General features: G+C 49.1%; 1 protein-coding gene across 3 annotated transcripts in view; it reads left to right on the forward strand.

The window, feature by feature from the left end:
• Positions 1-15,805, forward strand: part of acadvl (acyl-CoA dehydrogenase very long chain) — a 65,239-nt gene that overhangs the window by 33,066 nt on the left and 16,368 nt on the right. For all 3 annotated transcript variants that reach the window (XM_041178988.1, XM_041178986.1, XM_041178987.1), the window contains 6 exons: positions 542-671; positions 2,076-2,201; positions 6,718-6,916; positions 11,138-11,242; positions 11,824-11,910; positions 14,878-14,940. In XM_041178988.1, coding sequence (XP_041034922.1) covers positions 542-671; positions 2,076-2,201; positions 6,718-6,916; positions 11,138-11,242; positions 11,824-11,910; positions 14,878-14,940 — 710 coding nt within the window. The remainder of the gene's footprint in view (positions 1-541; positions 672-2,075; positions 2,202-6,717; positions 6,917-11,137; positions 11,243-11,823; positions 11,911-14,877; positions 14,941-15,805) is intronic.

The following is a 15,805-nucleotide window of genomic DNA, read 5'->3' on the forward strand; positions in this document are numbered from 1 at the left end:
GGGAATGTGAGTGAGAGGAGGATGTTAAGAGGCTTCAAGATGATTTAAACAAGTTGAGTGAGTGGGCAAATACATGGCAGATGCAATATAACGTGGATAAACGTGGATGTTTGGTAGGAAAAACAGGAAGGCAGAGTATTAGTTAAATGGTGATAGATTGGGAAATATTGATGTACAAAGGGACTTGGGTGTCCTTGTACACCAATCACTGAAAGCAAGCATGCAGGTGCAGCAAGCAGTTAAGAAGGCAAATGGTATTTTGGCCTTCATTGCGGGAGGACTTGAGTGCAGGAGCAAGGATATCTTACTGCAGCTGTACAGGGCCTTGGTGAGACCGCACCTGCAGTATTGTGTGCACTTATGGTCTCCTTACCTAAGAAAGGATATATTTGCCGTTGCTGTTTATGGGAGCTTGATGTATGCAAATTGGCTGTTGTGGTTCCTGCGCTACCTCAGTGACTACTTCACTGGCTGTGAAGTGCACTAGGATGTATTGAGGTGATGAAAGATGTTGTTTAAATGCAAGTTTGTTTTCCCCCAGGGGAAACAATTGCTGCCTTCTGTCTGACTGAGCCTGCAAGTGGGTCGGATGCTGCATCTATCAAAACCACAGCCGTCAAGAGCAACTGCGGAAAATATTACATCCTTAACGGGGGCAAAATCTGGATCAGGTATGGCGGGGGTGGGGTCACCTGGCAGAGTGGTGAGTTGTCCTTAAATGCAGATACGCTTCTTTGCACAATAGAGTGGTAGGTCTATAGGACTCTCCCCCCAGCCGGTCCAGTTAATTTTACGTCTGCGATTTGTAGATTTTAGCTAGCCCAGCTTTTGAAACTAAGGCAGGTGGAAAGAGTTAGCTTGCATCTCATTTAACAGCAGACCAGGCTTGAGGGGCTGAATGGCTTCCTCCTTTTCATTTGGAAATGAATACAGATAGTGATGAGAAACTAAATAGTAGAATATATTCTTCACCCATTGGTGAATTGATGACTAAAGGATGCAGACTGAAGATTGACACAAGAGTAATGAAGGGAGAGTAGAAAAATATGTACGCTGAAGGGGGACATCTCATATTGAACTCAGTTGGACTCCATCACCCTTCACCTCAAAATCTTTTACACTGTAAATTGCTGCAAGTGCGACTGACAAGAGCAGGTCGAGAGAATCAGGGCTTCTGGGGCCCCAGTAAATGACAGGGCCAACAGTCTATCTCCTTAAACTCTCATAACATTTAAGAAGCATTTAGATATTCAATTGCATTGCCATAGCCTCCAGGGCCACGGGTCAAACGCTGAAAAATGTAATTAGTGCAGTCAGATCTTTGGGCACGGACACAATGGGCCGAATGGCCTCCTCCTGAGCTGTAAACTTCTACGAGTCTATTAACCAGTGAGATTAAGGATTGAGAAGGAAGTGGAGGATGGACAGAGGATGGAATTGGGAAAATTAGAGTCACATTCAGGTACAGAAAGAGAGGGAAAGAAAGATTGGATTGGGAGAGAAAGGAAAAAATTAAATTTGAAATGTAATTTGTCTTAAGTTTATAAGAAGAATTTATTAGCTGCAGAAATGAGATTGAACTATTTAAATTGATCCCTTTCTCGGGTGGAGAGTTTGATTAGTATTGTGTTAACAATTATCATTAACAGAGGACTCGCGCTGTTAAGTACGAGTTCTAGCTTCCTGTGGAGAGTTTCATTGGCAATTAATGCACTAATCCCCAGTAACTTCACAAAATGCACATGGAGTTGAGGGCGAACAGTGCAAATCACCCAGCAAATTCTGATGATTCATGAATCATGGCGTATCTAATCCACGGTGAACTTGCTGGCCTGTGTGCATATTAATGATGGCATGCGTCATAAACTCACTGTTATTTTGCCAATGAGATATGGGCCTTTGTTTCACGATTTGCTACGGTTGGGATTGAACTCTCTCTCTCCAGTATTGTCACCATTGGGCTTTCACATCCTTGATGAACCAGCTAAAGCTGTTTGTTTTAAAAAGTTTTATTGCAGCCCCAGTGTATATGAATGCGACAGTAACTCTGTATTCTCATCTATGTGGTTTGGCAGTAATGGTGGCCTGGCTGATATCTTCACCGTCTTTGCAAAAACGTCAGTGACGGACGAAGCCACTGGTAAAGTAAAGGACAAAATCACCACCTTCATTGTAGAGAGGGGATTCGGTGGAGTGACAAGGTAAATTGTGCGCCTGTTTAATCTATGTGGATGTAAAAAGTTGTGACTGTGTTGCACACACCCAGTCAACATATTCCATTCTAACCTCCTGTGTCAACATTTACAGTGCACCCATCCTACGTAAACATGTCACACTGTAACCATACCCTCCCTGCAGCAAAATATTTCACAACCCCCCACAACTGGCAGGAGGGTGCTAAAACAAGGTACAATTTAAACAGGGATTTAGAATGGAAATATAAACAGAAAGTGATGAAGACACCTGCACATCCCACTCTAAGCATCACTCCCCCTCAATCTTGTTAACCCTCAATGTCACACTTGGCATTGAGTATCAAGGCCATTGGAGATCAATTAGTAATATATCTATCGGTCATAGAGAAAAAACTAGGATTTCTATCGCACCTTTCATATCCTCAGGACATCCCAAAACACTTCACAGACAATTGAGTACTTTCTCTGGAACATAGTCACTGTTGTAATGTTGAAAAGATGGCAGCCAGTTTGCACACAGCAAGATCGCACAGTCAGCAATGTGACAATGACCAGGTATTCAGTTTTTGGTGGAGTTGGTTAAGTGTCCCAGGTCGCTGAGAAGAACTACTCTGCACTGCTTCGTAATAGTGGCAATGAGATCTTTTGTGTTCACCTGAGAGGGCAGTTTTGGGCTCCTGGTTTAACATCTCATTCATGTGAAGGCATCTTCAAAAATGTAGTACTCCCTCAGTACTAACACTCTGACAGTGCGGTACATCGTTAGTACTGACCCTCCCAACAATGTGGCGCTCCCTCAGTACTGACCCTCCAACAGTGCGGTGCTCCCTCAGTGGTGACCCTCCGACAGTGTGGCACTCCCTCAGTACTGACCCTCCGACAGTGCAGCACTCCCTCAGTACTGACCCTCCGACAGTGCAGCACTCCCTCAACAATGGCCCTCCGACAGTGCGGCACTCCCTCAGTACTGACCCGCCGACAATGCAGCACTCCCTCAGTACTGACCCTCCGACAGTGCAGCACTCCCTCAGTGCTGACCCTCCGACAGTGCGGCACTCCCTCAGTGCTAACCCTCCGACAGTGCGGCACTCCCTCAGTACTGACCCTCCGACAGTGCGGCGCTCCCTGTGCTGACCCTCCAACAGTGCAGCACTCCATCAGTGCTGACCCTCTGACAGTGCGGCGCTGCATCAGTACTGACCCTCCGACAGTGCGGCACTCCCTCAGTGCTGACCCTCCGACAGTGCGGCACTCCCTCAGTGCTGACCCTCCGACAGTGCGGCACTCCCTCAGTACTGACCCTCCGACAGTGCGGCGCTCCCTGTGCTGACCCTCCGACAGTGCGGCGCTCCCTCAGTACTGACCCTCTGACCATGCGGCACTTCCTCAGTACTGACCCTCCGACAATGCGGCACTTCCTCAGTACTGACCCTCCGACAGTGCAGCACTCCCTCAGTACTGACCCTCCGACAGTGCAGCAGTCCCTCAGTACTGACCCTCCGACAGTGCGGCGCTCCCTCAGTACTGACCCTCTGACAGTGCGGTGCTGCATCAGTACTGACCCTCCGACAGTGCAACGCTGCATCAGTACTGACCCTCCGACAGTGCGGCGCTGCATCAGTACTGACCCTCCGACAGTGCGGCGCTCCCTCAGTATTGATCCTCCGACAGTGCGGCGCTCCCTCAGTACTGACCCTCCAACAGTGCGGCGCTCCCTCAGTACTGACCCTCCGACAGTGCGGCGCTCCCTCAGTACTGACCCTCCGACAGTGCGGCGCTCCCTCAGTACTGACCCTCCGACAGTGCGGCACTCCCTCAGTCCTGACCCTCCGACAGTGCGGCACTCCCTCAGTCCTGACCCTCTGACAGTGCGGCACTCCCTCAGTCCTGACCCTCCGACAGTGCGGCACTCCCTCAGTACTGACCCTCCGACAGTGCGGCACTCCCTCAGTCCTGACCCTCCAACAGTGCAGCACTCCATCAGTACTGACCCTCCGACATTGCAGCACTCCCTCAGCACTGACCCTCTGACACTGCGGCGCTGCATCAGTACTGACCCTCCGACAGTGCGGCACTCCCTCAGTGCTGACCCTCCGACAGTGCGGCACTCCCTCAGTACTGACCCTCCGACAGTGTGGCGCTCCCTGTGCTGACCCTCCGACAGTGCGGCGCTCCCTGTGCTGACCCTCCGACAGTGCGGCGCTCCCTCAGTACTGACCCTCCGACCATGCGGCACTTCCTCAGTACTGACCCTCCGACAATGCGGCACTTCCTCAGTACTGACCCTCCGACAGTGCAGCACTCCCTCAGTACTGACCCTCCGACAGTGCAGCAGTCCCTCAGTACTGACCCTCCGACAGTGCGGCGCTGCATCAGTACTGACCCTCCGACAGTGCGGCGCTCCCTCAGTATTGATCCTCCGACAGTGCGGCGCTCCCTCAGTACTGACCCTCCGACAGTGCGGCGCTCCCTCAGTACTGACCCTCCGACAGTGCGGCGCTCCCTCAGTACTGATCCTCCGACAGTGCGGCGCTCCCTCAGTCCTGACCCTCCGACAGTGCGGCACTCCCTCAGTCCTGACCCTCCGACAGTGCGGCGCTCCCTCAGTACTGACCCTCCGACAGTGCGGCGCTCCCTCAGTACTGACCCTCCGACAGTGCGGCGCTCCCTCAGTACTGATCCTCCGACAGTGCGGCGCTCCCTCAGTCCTGACCCTCCGACAGTGCGGCACTCCCTCAGTCCTGACCCTCCGACAGTGCGGCACTCCCTCAGTCCTGACCCTCCGACAGTGCGGCACTCCCTCAGTCCTGACGCTCCGACAGTGCGGCACTCCCTCAGTCCTGACCCTCCGACAGTGCAGCACTCCATCAGTACTGACCCTCCGACAGTGCAGCGCTCCCTCAGCACTGACCCTCCGACAGTGCGGCGCTCCCTCAGTACTGACCCTCCGACAGTGCGGCACTCCCTCAGCACTGACCCTCCGACAGTGCAGCACTCCCTCAGCACTGACCCTCCGACAGTGCAGCACTCCCTCAGCACTGACCCTCCGACAGTGCAGCACTCCCTCAGCACTGACCCTCCGACATTGCAGCACTCCCTCAGCACTGACCCTCCGACAGTGCAGCACTCCCTCAGTACTGACCCTCCGACAGTGCAGCACTCCCTCAGTACTGACCCTCCGACAGTGCAGCACTCCCTCAGTACTGACCCTCCGACAGTGCAGCACTCCCTCAGTACTGACCCTCCGACAGTGCAGCACTCCCTCAGTACTGACCCTCCGACAGTGCAGCACTCCCTCAGTACTGACCCTCCGACAGTGCAGCACTCCCTCAGTACTGCACTGGAAGTGTTAGCCATTTATTTTATGCTCAAGTCTTTCAAGTGGGACTGGAACACAGGACCTTCTAACTCAGAGTGAGTGTGCCACTCACTAGCCACTAGTCATCTGTGCGTGAGTTTCCGTTAATTTTATCCGTGCCTGTGTCCCCATTTATAATTCAAACAGACTGTGTAAACTTGCCCTAGTGTAATCACACGCCTACTGATTAGCACCCCTCTGCTCCGCTCCTGAATTCACCAACTCTTTCAAAGTGATTGCCGTTATAATTTCTGTCCAGACTCAAACCCCACACAAAAGATTTTTCCAACCATGATCCTGATAAGAACAGCCTCTGAGGAAACCTGGCACAGTGGCAGTGATCAGTTTACCTCACATCCTGCTGCCCAAGGCTCAGGCGGCCACAGTTGATTACCGGCTCCAAGGGGCTGCTGTGATCGGGAACGCATTGAGAAAATTCCAGTCGTGGCAACTGAAGATCCGAGAGTGTCATTGGTTTAAGGTCCAGGGGACATGGTGAAAATTAAGTGAAGTGGCTCTGTCACCAGCAGTTCAGGCATAGAATAATACAGCACAGCAGGAGGCCATTCAGCCCATCCTGCCTGTGCCGGCTCTTTGAAAGAGCTATCCAATTAGTCCCACGTCCCCTGCTGTTTCCCCATACCACTGACAATTTTCCTTCTTTGGTATTTATTCAATTATTGAATCCGCTTGCATCGCCCTTTCAAGCAACAGCTCGCTGGGTAAAAGAAATTCTCCTCGTCTCCCCCTCTTTTGCCTATTATCCTTCAATCTGTTACCAACCCTCCTGCCACTGGAAACAGTTTTCTCCTTATTTACTCTATCAAAAACCTCTCATAACTTTGAATGCCTCTGTTAACTCTCCCCTTAACCTTCCCTGCTCTAAGGAAAACAATCCTGGCTTCCTCCAGTCTCTGCGCATTAGCTGAAGTTGCCCTGCATCATTTGCATCATTCCAGTAAATATCCTCTACACCTTCTCTCGAGCCTTGACATCTCTCCTAAAGTACAGTGCCCATCACAGAACTGGCCACATTTTTCCGGTTGCTGCCTGAGGAAAGAATTATACAGGTTTAACATGACTTCTTAAGTAGATGCTCTCTATCTTTGTAGTCACCACTAACGTCTGCCGAGAACTCACTGTCTTTGTGCACTTTCATTTCAGTGGCCCACCGGAAAAGAAGATGGGGATTAAAGCATCAAATACAGCAGAGGTGCACTTTGACAATGTTAAGGTGCCTGTGGAGAATGTTCTGGGAGAGGTTGGCAGTGGGTTTAAAGTGGCCATGAACATCTTGAACAATGGACGCTTTGGCATGGCAGCTGCCCTCTCTGGGACAATGAAAGGAGTCATTGCCAGGGCAGTAAGTGTCTCTGAAACTGTTTCCACAGCAAGAGCTGGCCAACTTCAACTACCTACTGGCTAGTATCCCACAGAGTTATTCACTCTTCAGCAATACTAAACAATTAAACTCTTTCCTTTTTAACTTCTAAAGAAAGAAAGACTTGCATTTCTATAGCACCTTTCTGACCTCAGGGCATCCCAAAAGACTTTACTGCCAATGAAGTGCTCTTAGAAGTGTAGCCACTGTTGTAATGTAGGAAATCTGGCAGCCACTTTGCACACAGGAAGATCCCATGGACAGCAATATGATAATGACTGGATCATCTGATTTTAGTGATACTGATAGAGGGGTAAATATTTGTCAGGACACAGGGGGAAACTCCCCTGCTCATCTTCAAAATGGTGCCTTGGGATCTTTAAAGTCCACCTGAAGGTGCCTCAGTTTAATGTCTCCTCTGAAGGGCAGCAAGTCTGACAGTGCGGCATTCCCTAGTTTCTGCACTGGGAATGTCAGCCTGAATTATGGTCTCAAGTCTCTGGAGTAGGAATTAAACCCGTGGCACTCTGACTTGGAGGTGAGAGTGTTCGCCACTGAGCCATGACTGACACCTTGTTTATGTGGGTAAAGGTGATGTACACTGCCCTATTGAAAATAATGTCCCAGGGTTGCTTCCCACCCTCCCCCTGCCCCTGGGTTTGTGTTCAGCATTAACCCTGTCCACATTCAGAGTTGTCCACTTCCTAGCAGGAGTCCCAGGTCATCAGTCAGGAGCAGAAGCCTAGGATTGATTTTGTTGAGCTATGTGGCACTGACACTAACAGAGCTCAGCGGAGACCAGGGATCAAACCTGCGCCCAATCCAGGGCTCCAGCTGGAAAGTCCATTAGCTTTGATATTGGGTCAGGGATGTAATTGTCCCATCACTGGTACTGAATACTTTGTTAACATTTGCTAATAGTTGATCATGCTAGATCCCAGAGGACGTGAGAGAATTTTTCACTAATTTTTGGGATGTGGGCGTCACTGGCAGGGCCAGCATATATTATTATGCATCCCTAATTGCCTCTTGAGAAGGTGGTGGTGAGCTGCCTTCTTGAGCCGCTGCAGTCCATGTGGTGTAGGTACACCCACTGTGCTGTTAGGGAGGGAGTTCCAAGATTTTGACCCAGCAGCAGTGAAGGAATGGCTGATATATTTCCAAGTCAGGAATGTGTGTGGTTTGGAGGAGAACTTGCATGTGGTGGTGCTACCATGCATCTAGTGCTCTTGTCCTAGGTGGTAGAGATCGTGGGTTTGGAAGGTGCTGTCTAAGGAGCTTTGGTGAGTTGTTGCAGTGCATCTTTGTAGATGGTACACACTGCTGCCACTGTGCGTCAGTGGGGGAGGGAGTGAATGTTTAAAATTGTGGATGGGTGCCAATGTCCTGGGGACTATCCACTCAAATGAGTCAGCACATTCAGAAGTGAACGTTGGTGAGGCAGGAGTTGTGGGTGGAGTACATGTTTCTTTTTTTTTATCGCTCAGGCCTGCATGTGGGCAGGGAGTTTCCCAGCTGAGTGCAGCTGTCCTGTGAGAACTGTGCTGAGCAGTGTTGGTGTGGCAGCTCTGGTTGTGAGCTGGGTCAGGTGACAGGATGAGCAAGGGGCGCAGTTATTTTAGGAAACTGCTTGTTTGTGTTTTTGCTGCCTGAAACGCTGATCTGGTTTGCAGGCCTGTTCACCACACGTGCTCTTGTGTAACAATTCCACATGACCTAGTTTCTGTTACTGAAATTGCTTCTCAAAATTAAAATAAAATCTGAAAGATCTGCTTATATTTGTATAAATTCTACTGATTGGATATACCTTATAATTGCAATTCTTTTGCTGCTTCTTCCTTTCCGCGCCCCTGTATGCCCTTGCATTTCTGTAGCACCTTTCACAACCTCGGGATTTCCCAAAGCACTTAACTGTCAATGGAGTACTTTCTTTGAAGTGAAATCCTTGTTGCAATGTAGGAAACGCAGAGACTTGAGCTCATAGTCCAGGCAGACACTTACTCCCAGTGGCGCCATTGAGGGAGTGCTGCACTGTCGGCGGGTCAGTACTGAGGGAGTGCTGCACTGTCGGAGGGTCAGTACTGAGGGAGCGCTGCACTGTCGGAGGGTCAGTACTGAGGGAGCGCTGCACTGTTGGATGGTCAGTACTGAGGGAGCGCTGCACTGTCGGAGGGTCAGTACTGAGGGAGCGCTGCACTGTCGAAGGGTCAGTACTGAGGGAGTGCTGCACTGTCAGAGGGTCAGTACTGAAGGAGCACAGCACTGTTGCAGGGGAAGTTCTGAGGAAATGCACTGTCAGGGTCAGTACTGAGGGAGTGCTGCACTGTCAGAGGTATCATCTTTAGGACAAAACCTCATCTGCTTACAGCTGGATGTAAAATCGCTTAGCCACTATTTGCAAGAAGTGTTGTTGAATTCTCCCCAGTGTCTTCGATGATATTTATCCACTTCACTTATAAAAATAAATTGTCTAGTCATTCTCACATTGCTGGTTGCAGGAACTTGCTGTACACAAATTGGCTGCTGCATTCCTATATTACAGTGCTGAATACACTTCAACAAAAGCACTTCTTTGCCTGCGAAGTGTTTAGGGACGCCCTGAGTGAAAAAAGCTCTAGAAACGGACATCTTTTCTTTCTCTATTGTCTTAAGTGAGGCACGAGTTTGGGACACAATCCCACAACCAGAGAGCTTGGAGGGCAGTCATTTGAACTGTGCAGCACAGTCACTGTGCACCGAGGAAGTTTCCTGTTTCGCATTTGTTCTTGATAGACTGCTATCAGTGTCAAATCTAATAAATGTCATGCAAATTGTTAAATTGTGGTAATGATTAAAATGTAACTCACTGGGCAGAATGATAAAAATATCCATTGTAATGCCGCCGAGGTATTAAAGGGGAAAGGATTTTTTATCCTACCTTTTAGGGTTGCTGTTACCATTGAGTGTTGGGTTAACAGACGTGTGAGACTTTTTTTTTTGAAGTTAATCTTGTGATGTTGGCATTGCCCAGGATCCAACTGAATGGCTTGCAGGGTCAGTTAAAGAGTCAACTCTGCTGGTTCGGAACTGGAGTCACATTGGGCCCAGACTGTTCAAGGGAGAGCAGTTTTCTTTCCCTGAAAGGACATTAGTGAAGCAGTTGGGTTTTTAATCACAATTCAACAGTTTCTTGGTCACTTTTTTTTTAAACTAGCTGTTTTGTTTCCAAATGTTTCAGAAATAATTCAGCTGCCTTGGTGAACATCGAGCTCTAGTTTTCTACATTATTAATCCAAGCCCCTCCAGTAACATTACCATGTGTGACCACATCCAAATGCCTTGTCTGCTTTCTGAATGCAGACATTAACTCATTTATTCCCGGTTGGATGGTGACTTTTCCAGAAAACTGAGTGAACAATCTTTCATGAAAGGCAGGAAAAGCATTTGTGGCTTTTATTTTTCTTCAGGAAAAAAAACCCCATCCAATTGCAGGGGCTTTTATCCCATTACTGGGTTTCCCAGGACATTGATTCGAGTTAATTGACAAAAGAATCAGTGACAGGAGATGAAGACTCCGTTTTTTTAGGCAGCGAGTTGTGGCCCGGAAGGCGCTGCCTGAAATGGCGGCAGAAGCAGATTCAGTGGGAACTTTCAAAGGGGGTATTGGATAAATACTTGAAAAGGAAAAATGTGCGGAGCTGTGAGGAATAGAGAAGAAATATTGGGACTGATTGGATAACTCTTTCACAGAGCCAGCACAGGCACAATGGGCCTAATGGCCTCCTTCTGTGGTGTATGATCCTAGTATAAAGAATGTACAGCACAGAAACAGGCCATTCTGCCCATCTGTTCCGTGCCGGTGTTTCCACTCCACACAAGCCTCCTCTTCATCTCATCCTATTAGCATATCTTCCTATTCCTTTCTTGCTTTTGTGTTTTTCCAGCTTCCCATCCACCTCAACCATTCCCTGTGGTAGCGAGTTCCACATTCTCATCACCCTCTGAGTAAAGAAGTTTCTCCTGAATTCCCGATTGGATTTAATATTGACTGTCTTGTATTTCTGGCCCCTGGTTCTGGCCTCCCCACAAGTGGAAACATCTTCTCTACATCTACCCTATCAAACGCCTTCATAATTTCCAAGATATTTATTGGGTCACATATAGAGTAAATCCAAGCCGAAGCTACGTGTGTGTTGTTAACACTGTTCTTTTCCTCCATATTAGGTTGACCATGCTGCAAACCGCACCCAGTTTGGGGACAAGATTCACAACTTTGGCGCTATCCAGGAGAAGGTTGCTCACATGGCAATGCTGCAGTATGTGACAGAGGTAAGGGGAGTGGCAGGCAATGCTTCAGGCTAAGCAGCACACAGGCTCAGTCCTCTGGAAAGCTGATGGATGTCTCCTATTGCCAATCTTATACCCGGTGACTGTAGTTTACATTTGGGCACAAGACAGACAAACTCGTATTTCTACAGCACCTTTCACCACCTCAGGATGTCTCAAACCGCTTCCCAGCCAATTTGAAATGTAATCACTGTTAAAATGTAGGAACCACAGCAGCCAGTTTGCGCACGGCAAGGTCTCACAAACAGCAATGTGATAATGACCCAGGTCATCCGTTTTCAGTGGTGATGGTTGAGGGATAGATAATGACAACAGGCAGAACTCCCCTGCCCTCCTTCTAATAATGGGCTGGGACTGTTACATCCAGCCGAGGGGCAGACTTGGCCCCAGTTTAACTTTTCACCCAAAACGCAGCAACTCCAATAGTACAACAATCCCTTATTGCTGCTCCTCTGACAATGCAGTGCTCCCTGTGAACCAACCCTCCAAAAGCGCAGTGGAAACAGCAGCAGTAAAGCGTCGTGTCTGTGAAAACTAATGGTAATTATTTTTCTCCTTTACAGTCAATGGCATACATGATCAGTGCAAACATGGACTCGGGGGCTACTGAGTTCCAGATTGAAGCTGCCATCAGCAAGATCTTTGCGAGTGTGAGCATTACCGTGTATTTGCCTTGTTACGGCATGTTAAGACAAGCTGTCTAGGGTAATCAGGTTTAAACAGTACTGGTGACCCCGTTTCTAGTGCAGTAAAAAGGGTTTCACGTTTGGTCAAGGTTTACTCCCCCAGAATCTACCATTCACAGTCCATGCAATCATATGCTTCTGATTTGAGAAGAGGTGGACATATGGTTGGCCTGTGCGCACAGTGACTGATTGCATTTCTCTGAGCTCCGCACTGTGTGTTTACAGCAGGACAAAATTATACAAACTAGGAGCAGGAATAGGCCACTCGGCCCTTCAAGCCATCTCCGCCATTCAATAAGATCATGGCTGATCTGATTGTAACCTCCCGCCTACCCCTGATAACCTTTTATCCATTTGTTAATCAAGAATCTATCTAGCTCTGCCTTAAAAATATGCAAAGACTCTGCTTCCACCGCCTTTTGAGGAAGAGAGTACCAAAGGCTCACTACCCTCTTGAGAGAAAAAATTTCACCTCATCTCTGTCTTAAATGGCCAACCCCTTATTTTTAAACAGTGACCCCCTAGTTCTAGATTCTCTCACAAGAGGAAACACCATGTCCACATCCACCCTGTCAAGACCCCTCAGGATCTTAAAGGTTTCAATCAAGTCACCTCTTACTCTTCTAAACTCCAGTGGATACAAGCCTAACCTGTCCAACCTTTCCTCATAAGACAACCCGCCCATTCCTGGTATTAGACTAGTAAAGCTTCTCTGAACAACTTCTAACGCATTTACATCTTTCTTTACATAAGCAGCCCAGTACTGTACACAATACGCCAGATGTGGTCTGACCAATGCCCTGTACGACTGAAACATAACCTCTCTACTTATGTAATCAATTCCCCTCGCAATAAGCAATAACATTCTATTAGCTTTCCTAATTACTTGCTTCTACCCTTTTGTGATTCATGCACTAGGACACCCAGATCCCTCTCCATCTCAGAGCTCTGCAATCTCTCACCATCTAGATACTCTGCTTTTTTAGTCTCATTGTGCCCCATACTGCGGCACAAACTGGGGTTTCATTACTGAGCGGCTCAGTCTCTTAGCACACCACCATGCCAATCTGACTCACTTTTGAATGAAACAGAAAGACTTGCAATTCTGTAGCGCCTCTCACAACCACAAACCATCCAAAAATGCCCTGCTGCCAATACAGTTTTTTAAGTGTAGCCACATTTGTAAATATCAATTTGTCCACAGCAAGCTGCCACAAACGGTCCCAAGATAACCACCATATAAATTGTTTTCTAATGATGCTGTTGATTGAGGGATAAGTGTTGCCCTGGACACTCGAATAGTGGCCATGGGATCCTCTACATGCAGCTAAGAGAGCAGTTGGGCCTTTGATTTAACGGCTTATCTAAAACATGGCACCTCCGACAGTGCAGCACTCCCTCAGTACTGACCCTCCGACAGTGCGGCACTCCCTCAGTACTGACCCTCCGACAGTGCAGCACTCCCTCAGTACTGACCCTCCGACAGTGCAGCACTCCCTCAGTACTGACCCTCTGACAGTGCAGCACTCCCTCAATACTGACCCTCCGACAGTGCAACACTCCCTCAGTACTGACCCTCCGACAGTGCAGCACTCCCTCAATACTGACCCTCCGACAGTGCAGCACTCCCTCAATACTGACCCTCCGACAGTGCGGCACTCCCTCAGTACTGACCCTCGGACAGTGCGGCACTCCCTCAGTACTGACCCTCGGACAGTGCGGCACTCCCTCAGTACTGACCCTCGGACAGTGCGGCACTCCCTCAGTACTGACCCTCGGACAGTGCGGCACTCCCTCAGTACTGACCCTCGGACAGTGCGGCACTCCCTCAGTACTGACCCTCGGACAGTGCGGCACTCCCTCAGTACTGACCCTCGGACAGTGCGGCACTCCCTCAGTACTGACCCTAGGACAGTGCGGCACTCCCTCAGTACTGACCCTCGGACAGTGCGGCACTCCCTCAGTACTGACCCTCGGACAGTGCGGCACTCCCTCAGTACTGACCCTCGGACAGTGCGGCACTCCCTCAGTACTGACCCTCGGACAGTGCGGCACTCCCTCAGTACTGACCCTCGGACAGTGCGGCACTCCCTCAGTACTGACCCTCGGACAGTGCGGCACTCCCTCAGTACTGACCCTCGGACAGTGCGGCACTCCCTCAGTACTGACCCTCGGACAGTGCGGCACTCCCTCAGTACTGGCCCTCTGATAGTGCGGCACTCCCTCAGTACTGGCCCTCTGACAGTGCGGCACTCCCTCAGTACTGACCCTCCGACAGTGCGGCACTCCCTCAGTACTAACCCTCCGACAGTGCAGCACTCCCTCAGTACTGACCCTCTGACAGTGCGGCACTCCCTCAGTACTGGCCCTCTGACAGTGCGACGCTCCCTCAGTACTGGCCCTCCGACAGTGCGGCACTCCCTCAGTACTGGCCCTCCGACAGTGCGGCACTCCCTCAGTATTGACCCTCTGACAGTGCGACGCTTCCTCAGTATTGGTACTGAGATTATCAGCCTGGATTATGTGTTAGGTCTCTGGAGTGGGACTTGAACCCACGACCTTCTGACTGAGAGATGAGAATGCTACCCGCTGAGCCCTGGCTGACTCTCCTCATTTGACAGTCACTTTTTTGGGCGAGTGCCTTGTGATTCTTTGCTGTCGGTTTCATTTCCCAAGATGTTTGGGGAATCCCAAGTGAGCTAAGTGTGAGTCTTCTCACCAGCCATTCAGCTCAGGCCTGTTGCTATACATTTAGCACATCTATTCATGTTTGCAAACCACCCCCTCTGATGGTTGGGCGACTGCTGCCCAATGCCAAGATTAAGAGGTGGGTTGGGGGGTGGGGGGGTTAACGGGGAACAGTGTCACTCTGCTGACATGTGTAATTATCAGAATACAATCACACTAAACCTGCTCACTATCTCTCTACAGGAGGCTGCCTGGACAGTAACTGACGAATGTATTCAGCTCATGGGCGGAATGGGTTTCATGAAGGTCAGTGCCAGATTCTGAATGTGTCTTTTGCCTTTGTACCCATCTTGTCCATATTGAAGTCTTGTAACTAGAGCAAAGGTCACAAAAAGACTAAGAAATAGGAGCAGGAGGAGGCCATTTGGCCCCTCAAACCTACTCTGCCTTCAATTAGATCATGGCTGATCTTCTAGCTCAACTCCACTTTCCTGGGTTATCTACTTAACTCCTGATACCCTTAGTGTACTCAGTTATTGAGTGTACTCAGTTATTGAGTGTATTCAAGATTGAGATCAATAGCTCTCTGAGGTAAAGAATTCCAATGATTCACAACCCTCTGAGTGTAGAAACCTCTCCTCATTTCAGTCCAAAATTGATGACCCCTTATCCTGAGTTTAGGCTCTCTAGTTCTAGGCTCTCCAACCCGGAGAAACCGCCTTTTAGCATCTACCCGACCAAGCTCTCTCAGAACCTAGTATGTTTCCATGAGGTCATCTCTCATCCTTTTAAACTCCAGAGAGTATAGGCCCATTCCACACACTTTCTCCCCGTAGGAAAACCTTCCAATCCCAGGAATCAATGTGTGCTTTGTTGTACTTACTCTAAGGCAAGTATACCTTTCCTTATATAAGGAGAGTAAAACCATACACAGTACTCCAAGTCTTGTGTACTGTTAGCTGGCTCAAATATAGAATTCAGAAAACAGCCAGAACTCACAACTAGGATCTTACAGCACAGAAGGCAGTCATTTGGCCCACTGTACCTATGCTGGTTCTTCTGGATGAGCTATCCCATTAGCCCAGAGATCTTTGTTAAGTGGCAAGCCAGATGCTGAAGTATGAAACCAGGCACAAAGCCTATTCTTGATAGTTGGTTTATTTACCAAATG

Source organism: Carcharodon carcharias, chromosome 33 (assembly GCF_017639515.1).
Source record: "Carcharodon carcharias isolate sCarCar2 chromosome 33, sCarCar2.pri, whole genome shotgun sequence".
Lineage (NCBI taxonomy): Eukaryota > Metazoa > Chordata > Chondrichthyes > Lamniformes > Lamnidae > Carcharodon > Carcharodon carcharias.